General features: G+C 34.8%; 1 protein-coding gene across 1 annotated transcript in view; it reads left to right on the top strand.

Moving 5' to 3' along the window:
- slc17a9a (solute carrier family 17 member 9a) overlaps nt 1-12387 on the top strand; it is a 29197-nt gene that overhangs the window by 16342 nt on the left and 468 nt on the right. Inside the window, exons 4-12 of the mRNA XM_056261065.1 lie at nt 8762-8861; nt 9034-9158; nt 9513-9612; nt 9916-10012; nt 10205-10292; nt 10602-10636; nt 11739-11854; nt 11970-12025; nt 12146-12175. Of these exons, the coding sequence (XP_056117040.1) occupies nt 8762-8861; nt 9034-9158; nt 9513-9612; nt 9916-10012; nt 10205-10292; nt 10602-10636; nt 11739-11854; nt 11970-12025; nt 12146-12175 (747 nt within the window). The remainder of the gene's footprint in view (nt 1-8761; nt 8862-9033; nt 9159-9512; nt 9613-9915; nt 10013-10204; nt 10293-10601; nt 10637-11738; nt 11855-11969; nt 12026-12145; nt 12176-12387) is intronic.

The raw sequence follows: 12387 nt of genomic DNA, 5'->3' as shown, positions 1-12387 counted from the left end.
GAATAGGGGACCGAAAAATCTGAAAACTTCAGAAATGGCGACGCAAAAGCTGATGGAGAGCGACTCCCCGTTGAGTTCTGATGTAGCGGGGACACTGCGCCATCCAGCGTGTGAGTGCGCCACAGGGAAAGAGTGTCGTTTAAGAGCTACGCTAGACTCTATGTTTAAAGATCATTTTAGAGGCCCAATGGTTAGCTTGATGCACAGGATCATCGAGGCTGCGTTTGATGAGAATAACGATTGTGCGAGGGATACCAAACGTGTGAAAAATCTCAAAAAAGAAATGGATGTCATAAGAGGCTTGGTTGGATCCTGGACAGATGTTACGCCCATGTTTTTAAACGGCAAAGAACCGATCGGCGTAATCCTCAGAAAAGTTCTGGATGTGATGCTTGAATCTCGTGAGGAATTCGAAGTCGACGAACTACTCTGTATGTGTACGTTTGTAACAGATCTCTGTGTGTCACTGCTGTCAAAAAATGTTAAAACAGATATTGATGAAATAGTTGAATGTATGGTGAGCTATGCCCTGGAGCAAAACATGATTGCGTGTCGCGACTTTATATTGTGGCTGGATCACCTGTAAATGTCGTTAGTGTTTACATTATGTACAGGATGTAATGCCGGTCAGTCATTTTCTTCACTACTTCAATATATATGATTGTATACTCAAAAGTATAACGTTGAAAAAAAAATGACTTATGAATAAATGACTTAAAAATTATTCATTTTATAGTCATGTCCGATCTCATTAAAACCTTACATCTAAATTGCATTTAAAATATTTCAAAGACCCTCGCGCCATATTCGATGTCCACTTACCGCCCCAAAATATAATTATAGTAATAAACTAGGATAATATACTATTTAAATGAATGCATATCAAGTGTTGTATACAAGCAAAGAGATGCCGAGAAAACCAAGAGTTTGCTAGCATCACGGCTAAATGTAGGAAACATTGTTTTCCTGACAAAGACAAATATTTTCTCTTGATCCAGTAATGATATTTTCATTAAAGATTAAGAGGTTAAAAAAGGGGGATGAATTGTTTGCAACAAGTTCTGTAAAAAGCATTTAGAAAGTAAGGCTTTAAGTTAACTTTACCAAATATTAAGTTAGTGATAGAACTTTAACGCATTGAGTTTAAATTAAAACGCGATATCAATATCGCGTAAAACACGTCATTACCGAATTGAGGGTTGTTTAATAATTATCAAGCACCAGCTGATTAAAGTGTTTCTTCAAACAAAGCGACAAAAGTAATTTTCTGATCAATCATCATAGCTACACGAAAGCTATCCCCAGATTTTGAGGGTCACTTAGAGAAAGATGTATTTGTATTTTTAAAAACATAGATAGATCTATGACCTACATAGATGTTTTACACAAAAAAAATATTTCAGAGATCCTTGTGCAGTATTCTATATTCGCATTCGCATAAAGGGTTAAAATATCAAATTTAAGAGATATTTAAAAACTAGGAAGGTATAAAATTACACTGTGGTTTAAACCATCATTTTATTAAATCAAGCCAATTCATGCAAATACTGTCGTATATGAAAAAAGAGAAGACCTATGTGACGATCTCCTCAGAGTCGCAACAAAATAATGGAGCCACCACACACCACTTCCAATTAATAAAGGAATTTATTAATTCGTGTGAGACAAACAACACTAAGGATCAGTAGAAATGACAATCAGTGTGTCAGTAGTTGTGTGCAAATGTATATCACTCATGAAAGTCCACAATCCAACCATCCCAACGGAGATGGATCAAAGGGCGGCGGTGATCTCCCATATCCCTCACATCTCATGAGTTCTCCGAGCCGACAAGAGTCCGAATGTACAGCGCAGACGAAACCAGACCAAGCTCTGCACAAGCTCAGCCCGCAACACACTCTCCTCTCTGTCACAGTCTTTTATAGAGCTCATGATTATGTTCAGGTGTACAACCACGCACTTCAGCCAATCACCTGCAACTCAAGAGACAACGAGTTGATTACTGAACTCGTCACACCTAGAGTTCACTAACATTACAGCTAACCGTAGGAACCGTATATCCATGGGGTGAGAGTGTAAAGAAAACATCGTACAAAATACGAAAAGTGTTACGATAGTGTTGTTAAAAATGAAACCGTGGTAAACAATTTAAGAACACTAGCGGTCAATAACAATGTTCAGCATAAACAAGAATCCGACTCTAATGCGACTGAGCATGTTTCACATATAATTTATATAACAATTGATATTTACGATATGTTAAAACATTTTTGATGATGAGGCCATAAAACTGCTTACTTTTCATAAAAAGAAGAACGATTATTAAGACATAAAACACAATGCCTGTTTTCTGGATCAGGCCTAAAAGACCCCTGCCTAAAACTCTTGTGTCAAAGTATCGGTGTAGACGGATTAAAAAAAAATGAATCATCCCGCCTTTCAACGGTAATTCATTAGCTTAACCGTTGTTTAGCGACATACACAACATAACGATGTATCTATGACTGTGCTGTGAAATGGGCAATAGCTATACGAGTTTGATGTATAATAGTTTTATAGGTAACAGAAAAACAGAATACTCATCTTTCATGTCGATGTTTCATAGACATAGCTGAAAGATGTTCTAAAATAAATATCTCATGTAGAAATATCTGTTCATGTTTTTCATAAATTCCTATGTTTGACCACGTTCGTAGACTATAGTTTTTGCAAACTGTACAAAAACAAAAAGAAACATGATGTCAATTACAAACTTTCAAAACTGCTCACGAATGGCTTTTCGTATTTGTTGGGTCACGCTGAATTTACTTTTTAGCAAGTTGATCACTAGCATTTACTTTTGTGCAATTTTAATTTTAAACACCGAACTTTGTTTAACAGTCTTAATGAATACGCCTCTCTCAGTGCAATAGTCATATGTGATTCTGTTGTAATAGTTTACGTGTAAAACAGCATGCGCTTGCTTTTCGTGTTAATAGTTACTTATAAGTAAGTAACTCAAGTAATACTTGCTTATATTAACAGCATGTTAATACTTTGTGTGATGCCACATCGTAGATAGAGGGAAAGTTGCAATTTAGTCAAACAGAAATACATCAGAGTACAAACACTAATTAATCTGGGGAATTAATGGTCATTTATTCCTATAAACAATGAATGTTGACGGCTCTCAAAGAAAAGTCACACCTAAAACAGACACACATTCAAAATGTGAACCAGTGTCGTCTGGTATCTGAATAGTAATAGTAATAAAACCATCATTTGTGAACTTTTGTGTATGTATTATTATAAACGATGCTTTTCTTATTGATTTGGTCTTTTGAATTCATGTATAAAGATTATGTTTTACAGTTAGACCATAGTCTTTACAAGAGTGTGAAACTTTGCATCACTACGGTGTGACAAAATACAGCCAAACATTTAAGCACTACTATTTACACACATACTAAGCAGGAGAATATCTAACTGTAGCTTGTGAACATTCCATTATCTGTTTATTTGGGGTCAGAGAACAATTTTTGAAAATATTTGTGCTGGATGTAAAAAAATAAAGGTATTAGTTAATAACAAACAAAAACTTTAAATCAGCAGGAAACCCTAATATTAATAAATAAAATAGTTTGATAATGACTTCCATAATATTTTCTTTTAGTAAAAAGCTATGCCTGGATCAGCGTGAGGGTGAGACCGAGCAAAGATTACACCAATATTAGGGTTCTCAAACATTGTCTGTTTTTTAAGGAATACAAACTTTGCCATTGTTTATTATGTGCAATATATCATTATATGGCCAGTTTGGTATATTCTTACTTGTACAATATACTTGGTTCTCAATACAAAAATTAAAACTCCATCACCAATCAATTATTAAAAACATTTATTTTTAAAAAAACTGTTTAAGTACATAATGCCAAACAATAGGCTACAACAGTTGTTATTACAGTTTCTTCATGAAAGATTCTTCATGCTTGAACAAAGCGTTGACCAGGTCGTTGGCAATGCTTTCACAATTCACACAGTCCAGCAGTTCCCTCATCTTCAACTGGTGTGTTGGATTCACTCGCACATTTGTAACTGATTCATTGAGCAATCAAGATGGTCAATTATTGGATTAATGTTCTTCACTTTTTTTAACCAACTGACTGGTGTTTGCTTTCAGAAACCTTTGATGATCTGAGAATATAAAAATTAAAACAATAACAGGAAAAGGAAAATGAAGGCAAAACGGGAAAGAATATAAAGATTGAATCTAACCTTGTATTAACCTGTTTCTCTTCTTTCCCAGTATCCCCTTTTGGGCAGTATTTGGCTTTGATAAAATCTGCAGTAAATAAATAAGTTTGATAAATCTGCAGTAAAATAAATGGCTAATAAAGGCTATAGTAATAGTTACAATTCTGAGTCTAAATAATCCAGGAGCATGACACCACATAAAATAAATGAATCTTGGCTTATTCTACAAAACTCGAACCAAAAGTAGCAAAAAAACATAAATAAAAAAATTTGTATTGCAAATTTGCACATGACAATGTTAGATCAGAATGTAACCTTCCTTAAAATTAGTCCCAATAGTTAACTATGACTGCTTAATTAAGATTAATTTTATACATTACATAGGCAAAAACTGTTTTAATAGTTTCTCGTGTATTACACTTACAATTTGCCGGCACAATTGATTTGGCAGAAGTCATATTGATCTCAAAGGAGCTTGAACCAGTTATGATCGGCGAAAACACATGGCCATCATCAGATGCAGAGATGTTGCCTGTTTACATAAAATATATGTCAGTTCATCTGTCAATTGTTCATTTTTTTCTTCTTTTTTTATTGCTGCCATGAATTGAGTTAATTCGTGCCTTTGATAAAATCTGCAGTAAATAAATAAGTTTGATAAGTCTGCAGTAAAATAAATGGCTGATAAAGGCTATAGTAATAGTTACAATTCTGAGTCTAAATAATCCAGGAGCATGACACTAAATAAAATAAATTCCTCTGGGCAAATTCTACAAAGCTCGATCCAATAGTACCAAAAACACAAACAGATTCTGTATTGCAAATTTGCACATGACACTGTTAGACAAGAATGTAACCTTCCTTAAAATTGGTCCCAAATAGTTAACTACGACTGATTAATTAAGATTAATTTTATACATTACATAGGCGAAAACTGTTTTAATAGTTTCTCGTGTATTACACTTACAATTTGCCGGCACATTTGATTTGGCAGAAGTCATATTGATCTCAAAGGAGCCAAGAGTTAAACCAGTTATGATCGGCGAAAACACATGGCCATCATCAGATGCAGAGATTTTGCCTGTTTACATAAAATATATGTCAGTTCATCTGTCAATTGTTTATTATACATAGAGTGCAACAGTGCCTCCCCCCTTTTTCATTCTAATTTCCCAAAGTGATTTAAAAATATATATATTTATATATAAATATGCAAAATATGCACATATAGCTTATACAAACATTTCAGTATTTTGAGAGGGTAGGGAGATTATGTCATTCGCAGTGCTTCATGGGAGTGGGCAGAGCTATTTTGGAGTGTGTTGCTTTTTTTTTTTTAAAAACTATGTTTGACATAATTTTCAATACAGCATCATGGCTCATGGGTAATGTAGTTTTCACCAGGAGTTCAACTGTGAAACACGATTATTTACAAAAAAATAAGCTGAAGGCTTTATCAGAAGCAAATACCATGTATTAACAGCCTCTTAGCTCACAGTAGGTCTGTCTTTAAAATTAATTTCCGTATGGAGAAAGTAAATGTTTTTACTTTCAGAAACCGCCTGTTGGACTCTATAATGTTTTCTCATTAAAAATAAAATATAAACCATACTAACATGTTACTTGGATGCCTGATTGTCCTGCAGTGTTTTCTGTGTGAGAGAGAGAAGGAAAGACCATGTTATTTTAAATGCCAATGAAAAGCACTAGCCTATATTAATAGCTTTGACTTGACTTTTATATGTTTTGCTTATCACATTGTGACAGTGTCATTCATATAGCTTACATGTTAAACAATTTATCATGCAAATTGCTAAAAGTTAAAATCAAAGACAGAGTAAAAGAAGAATTAAAAAGTAGCCTACCAAAATTTAAATAGTAAGTAACTGAAGAGGAATAAAATAGGCCTATGCACATATAAGCATGTCTGACTAAAATAATCTAAATAAGATTTAAAACTGAATAAAATCCAAATCATTTATTTTAAGGTCGTTTATGGAAATCCCACCGCTTAAATACACGATGTTGCAGATTTTTGTTACATCAGATAAAAAATACACCAGTTAAAACAACATAGCATAATGCAAAATAAACATTGCTGTAAAACAGTCATATTAAACTGATACTTTTGTGATATGGTTTAAAAAACCATAGCATAATGAACATAAACAATGTTGTACATTTTTAAAATCATACTTTATGATAAATTAATATAGTAGATAAAAATATCTGTATCACCAGTTACAGCAGATAAAAATACCAATAGCATAATGCGGATAAAACAAATACATAGCCTAGGCTATTTAAAACACTAATGAATTATACCGTCTTTTCCTTATGTATAAACAATTTTTCAAATTAAACATCATTGCATAATACAGATAAACAGCAATAGCATTGTTTAAAACAGCGTAGCATAAATGAATTATAGAGAAAATACTCACTGTTTTGCATTTTTGATGAGGTGGTCAAAGGTGCAAAAGTTTTTGGTCCAGACATGGGGTATGGCACACGTCCATGTGTCTTGGCTATTTTATCGCCTTTTACAGTGAAACTATGGGAAAACGGCGGAGCTGTGTGTCCACTATATTCTTTCAGTACTCTATGAATGGAAGTGTTTAGGTTCAAGGCCAATTCACATTCCCAGGGGCTAGGCAGACCTTTTGATTACACGAGCGCCAAATTTCAAAGTTCTTTACATGCACCCTGATAAATAAAAAATATAGTCAAGTTTTCCCCAGAGACCATCGATATAGCATATTTGTTTTTTATGAATTCATTGAATTTAATTAAAATCATATTTTTAAAAAGGTCTATTTCAAACTTTTAATGCTTATACACTATGAAAATAAATTTAGCAAAACATTCACAGTCTCATTCTGATCACTGAACACACCCCTCTGACTGTCAAACGCTGGTGTGAGAAAGAGAGAAATAATCTGGGGGTTCTTTTCAACTTTAAATGGTCAATATGGACATCTATGTGCTAGGAGCTACTTCAACCCTGGTAAAAATGTAAGATGATTTTATTTTTATCTAACATAATTGCTACAGTAAATTTGTAAAAAAATTATTTTAAAGGAACAGAATGCTTTTCAACTTCAGTAATTTAGTAAGATTTTAAATGAACAACATGCTTTTTCAACTTCTGTGTGAGATAAACTTTCAAGGTCCCCAGCAATGTGGAGGGAGGGGAGGAGATCCATGCTGCTGCAACATACACACACACACACACACACACACACACACACACACAGACACAAACGACTCCCTACGGTCCAAAAAAATTATAATTGGAGATAGTTTTCAGAGAGATCCGGCGCTACCGTGTGGGAAGAAAACCCCTGCTCTCTAAACATGTAAGATTTTATTTTATATTCTTTTAAAGAACAGATAAACTATAACAGTTTTTTCTTATCACTTTCACACACACCTGCTATGATAAGCTTAGGCATAGCGAGGGGATGCGCTAAAAAATAACAATCCACCGCTTTGTAACAAAACACTAACTTCAAACGATTAGACAAACTGTCACATCAAAGCCAATACATCTCAAACTAACTTCAAACAATTAAACTAAGTGTCACATCAAAGTCAATACATCTCAAACAACTGTCACACATCCTATACACCCTTTTTCTTGTTCAAACGATCAAACTATCTGTCACACATCCTATACACCCCTTTTTCTTGTTCAAACAATCCATCATTTTGACAGAAACTTTTTAACTGCAAGGGGCGGAACTAGATCAAACAAACTTCAAACAGTTCATCATTTTGACAGAAGCTGTAACCACAAGGGGCGGAACTAGATAAAGGTCATCATCCATCATTTTGACAGAAGCTGTAACAGGAAGGGGCGGGAACTAGGTCAAAGGTAACAGGAAGGGGCGGAACCGGAAGGGGTGGGCCAAGGGGGTGGGACAGGAAGGGGAGGAACCGGAAGGGGCGGGACAGGGGGCGGGACAGGAAGGGGAGGAACCGGAAGGGGCGGGGGAAGATCAAAGGATAGACACGCCCACCTGCAATCAATCATTTTGACAGTTGCCATAGGCTATTTACTACTGATGTGTACCTTCATGAAAATCAAAAAGAAATTTAATCCCTCAAAATGGTACCGGTAGCCCAAATTTGGGGTCCCGTCTCATGGCCTAAAAGATCTTCATTTGTGTTCTCAAGATGAACGAAAGTGAGTAGTTATTAAAAGAATTTTCATTTTTGGGTGAACTATCCCTTTAATTAAAATTTTTGACTTAGTATGTCATAATTTTTACATTTTATCCCGTAATTATGACTATTTTTTTAAATGTTGTTGTTGTTGTTATTATTATTATTATTATGACTTTTTGTCATATTTTTAATTTATCAAAGCATGTTTTTTTTTCTTATGTGGCATAAATGGGCTTCCATAACCCCTTTAAGAAACTTAAAGGCAAAAAGAAATATAAAGTGACCATAACTTCTACTGCATGTCACAGAGTAATTCTCAGTAGCACATGATTGTGAGTTATGCTATCTCTGTTTTTAGGGGTTCACTACCCTTCTCTTGTCAGTGTCTGCGCTCAGCGTGTGACAGAGGGAGAGAGAAGTTTTTCGATGAGCACTCTGGCCTGTGGGTGCTACCTAGGGTGAGAATAATAACCGGCTATTCCTGGTCATTCCATTTTTTGTCCACAGAAACGTGTTTTTATTTTTTTAAAGTGTAAAATAAAACTGATTCTTGATCAGCACTATTTTATGCAAGCACTTCTGGAATTACATTACTTAAGTGTTCCATACTGTTCATGGTTTCTCTCTCAGGATGATGCTGGTTGGAGGTGTGGGTTCCCTGATGCTGGACTGGTTTGGATGGGAGAGTGTGTTTTATGGAGCTGGTCTCCTTGCTTTTTGCTGGACCTTTTGTGTATGGAAATGCCTTCTCCAAGGTATCTTTATATGATCCTTTACATGTTTAAATTAAGTAGCATTCTTGATTGGTGAGTGCTATTTTATTGCTTTAAAGGTCAGAATTGGTATAATTAAGTCTCTTAGAGAAGTTGCAGTGAATCAGAAACAATCAGTATTGGTGTTTGCCATAGCAACTGTGTGGATAGAGTAATTGGGCCTTTTTTTGCCCGTGTAATTTCACAACAACCTGTTTTTAAACATCTGACTCACCATGCAGCACCATGAAATTAGAGTATTCTTTACTGAGGTTCCTGCTATATCTTAATCATCTTACGCTGTCTTCAGAAATGGTGTTTGTTACATCTTGTCACCAGTTTGTTTGTTCGTCACAGGTCCAGTTTTTTCCTTTGACTCGCTGTGGATCACCAACAATTGCATTCCTGAATCCTCTAGAATCAACTGGCTGCATCTCTTCAGAGAGCCTAGTGTCTGGTGAGGTTCAAAACATAAACATTTGTCTCTCATTTTACTCTCTACATTAACCCATTGTTATGTTCGGTTTTTCATTTTGTTTTGTGTCATTTTCCTGAAAAAGGTTAAATAAATAAAAACTGATGGAAAGAGTTTCCAGGGCTTCCCCTCATGATGACATATTTTTAGGGCACTCAAATTGTCATATGAGAAAATGTTAAATGTTTATTGGTTACAAACTCAAAGAAACATGTATTTCTATTTGAGTTTATATATAGATAGATATTAACATTTGCTAATTGCATGTGTCTGTGTGTGTTTTAGGGCCATGATCATTTCTCATCTATGCTTTAGTAGCACCTATTACACCCTCATTTCATGGCTACCAACCTATTTCAAAGACATGTTTCCTCATGCCAAGGTACCCCAGTCATTTCACATTTGTCGGTTTTACTGATTGTTTCCCTTCTTATTTGTATTTACACTTCCAGTTTGATTACCAATGCTGTTAATGTTAATATGTTAGTGACAATTCTAACTCTATATTGCTGAGGTTTTCTTGTTTTGGTCGTTTAACGTTGTCATTTTCTAAATCTGTTTTGTTTGCTGACAGGATTGGGTGTTTAATGTGATTCCTTGGTTTGTGGCGCTGCCCACTTCACTATTTGGAGGCTCTGTCTCTGATCATCTCATTAGGAAAGGTGAACAAAACTCTCTCTTGACTATTCTACAATTTAGTGAATTGACGCTTAATTCGTATAAATTAATTTGATCTCATTTGTACGTTTTCTTATGATCTTCTTGCACCCCAGTGACTGTTTGGTCACTGTTTCCTGCTTCCTTTTTTCTAAAAATCTAATTTTCTGAGTTCATATGAAATTCATACAAAATAGTTGTAACTGAGATAAGGTTGACCAAAACATTGACAGTTTCTGGTGGACCCTGATGTTTCTATAAGTAATCATAATGAAATATCTTGGTGAAATAAATCACTCATGTCTTTATGTCAGGTTGTGAGACAGCAACTGTAAGGAAATGTATGCAGGTAACACAACAACAGCTATGAACTTTATTTTGCTCTGATATACTGCAAAATTACATTACAGTTTTTTTTTATTGCTAACGGTCAAAACTGAAGTCACATTTTCAAACCTCTTCAGACAGTCACTCAGAGGTCTTATCTATACCAAACTGTGAATAATTTTTCATTGCTTTCACACAAAATGCATTCAATGACCACGTTTGCCAAAATCAATGAACACTTTTGTCATTCATATTTCACCATCTGCAAAATACTATTTGCAACACATTTTTCGAAGATTTCTAGACCATTATCCTTTACCATTCTTATAAAGTTTTTAGCAGGAGGTTTCCCAGTGGGCACTGGACCCTGATCAATAAGAACTTCTGTAGACAGGTTAGTAATAAGTGAAGCTGGTAATGCTGTTTGTGGAGCACGTCCAGTGCCTGCTTGGAAACTTCCTGCTAAAAACTTTGTTTGGGGATAATGTTCTAATGTAATGTTTTTAGAGAATGTTATCCTACCTTTTAGGAAAACGTCCTGGGAACAAAAATAAAACTTGCCGCTGAAAACATTACTAGAACAAAAAAAGCAGCTTGGACTCAAATACTGCACATACGTGAGATTATACTATGTTGTTGATGTTTTTTTCCCGACTTTTTATTTTTCACAAGTAAATTAGTATATGTAAAGATATAGAAAAAAACGAATTGCGACATTTCTCATTGATTCTTGTTGTAATACAGTCAGTAAAAGAAAAGATGTTATTCTAATCCTATAATGAAATATGGATTTATGTGGAAAATCATTCAAACTTCAAATATAACAGTTCATCATTTATGTAATGCTCTCTGTTGGGGTTTTTAGGTCAGTGTGTTATGAGTGACAAATGAGAATTCAGTGTTCGGGTGGAACGAGCTTAGTTTGAGACGTAAAGTGTTTTGGTCTGAGTGAGCTTTGGAGGTGAGATTAACTGCTTGGCCAAGATTCATGTTGGTAATGCAGACTGTATAAAGAGTTTTGAAAAAGTGGCTTCAGTAATGATAGATGCTTGTTAGAGCCTAATGCATATATTGCATCATAATTGTCTTTATTGTGTTTGTGTGTGTCTGTTTGTTCTGTGTAGTTCTGTGCTATGGGAGCAGCCAGTGTGTTCATCATCCTTCTCTGTAAGACGAGCAGTTTTGTCCAGGCTGTTGCTTGCGTGTCTCTGGTTGTTGGGCTGTCCACCTTTAATAATAGGTTAGAATGAACTGTCATATCCAAAACTTGATCTTACAACAACAGCATTGATTATATACACTGATTATGTACAGAGTGGTATATTGTTCTTGTGTGTGTGTCTTTTCATGTGAAGTGGGGTGTCCGTGAATGTGCATGACCTGGCACCGTCGTGCGCAGGAGCCCTGTTTGGTAAGTCCATTTACTTTTTTTTCTCTCTTTTTTTTTTTGTTTTGTTATTTAGGTCTATTAATTAAAACACAATGTTATGTTTTAAGTGTAATTCTTAATATGTCACTCTATTTCTTACAGGGGTTATGAACACATGTTCTGCTTTTTCTGGTGGGTTATAATCCATTTATCTGTAATAAAACCAATTACATGTAAACAAACTATACAGTCCACTGGATATTAATGTGCCCATACTAGTAGGAGTATTAAAATAGTTTACAATCTTAGAAATACGTTTTTGATAAGGTCAGTGTACTCAATCTGAATTCTATTTAAATATTTGAAAAATGTAAATAGTGAAAGTGATCTGAAACTAGTTTTTA

The sequence above is a fragment of the Rhinichthys klamathensis genome, unplaced genomic scaffold (assembly GCF_029890125.1).
Source record: "Rhinichthys klamathensis goyatoka isolate OS25496 unplaced genomic scaffold, OSU_Roscu_1.1 h1tg000180l_1, whole genome shotgun sequence".
In the NCBI taxonomy this organism is placed as follows: domain Eukaryota; kingdom Metazoa; phylum Chordata; class Actinopteri; order Cypriniformes; family Leuciscidae; genus Rhinichthys; species Rhinichthys klamathensis.
The sequence above is the reverse complement of the archived record's forward strand: the minus strand, read 5'-3'. Positions and strand labels throughout refer to the sequence as shown.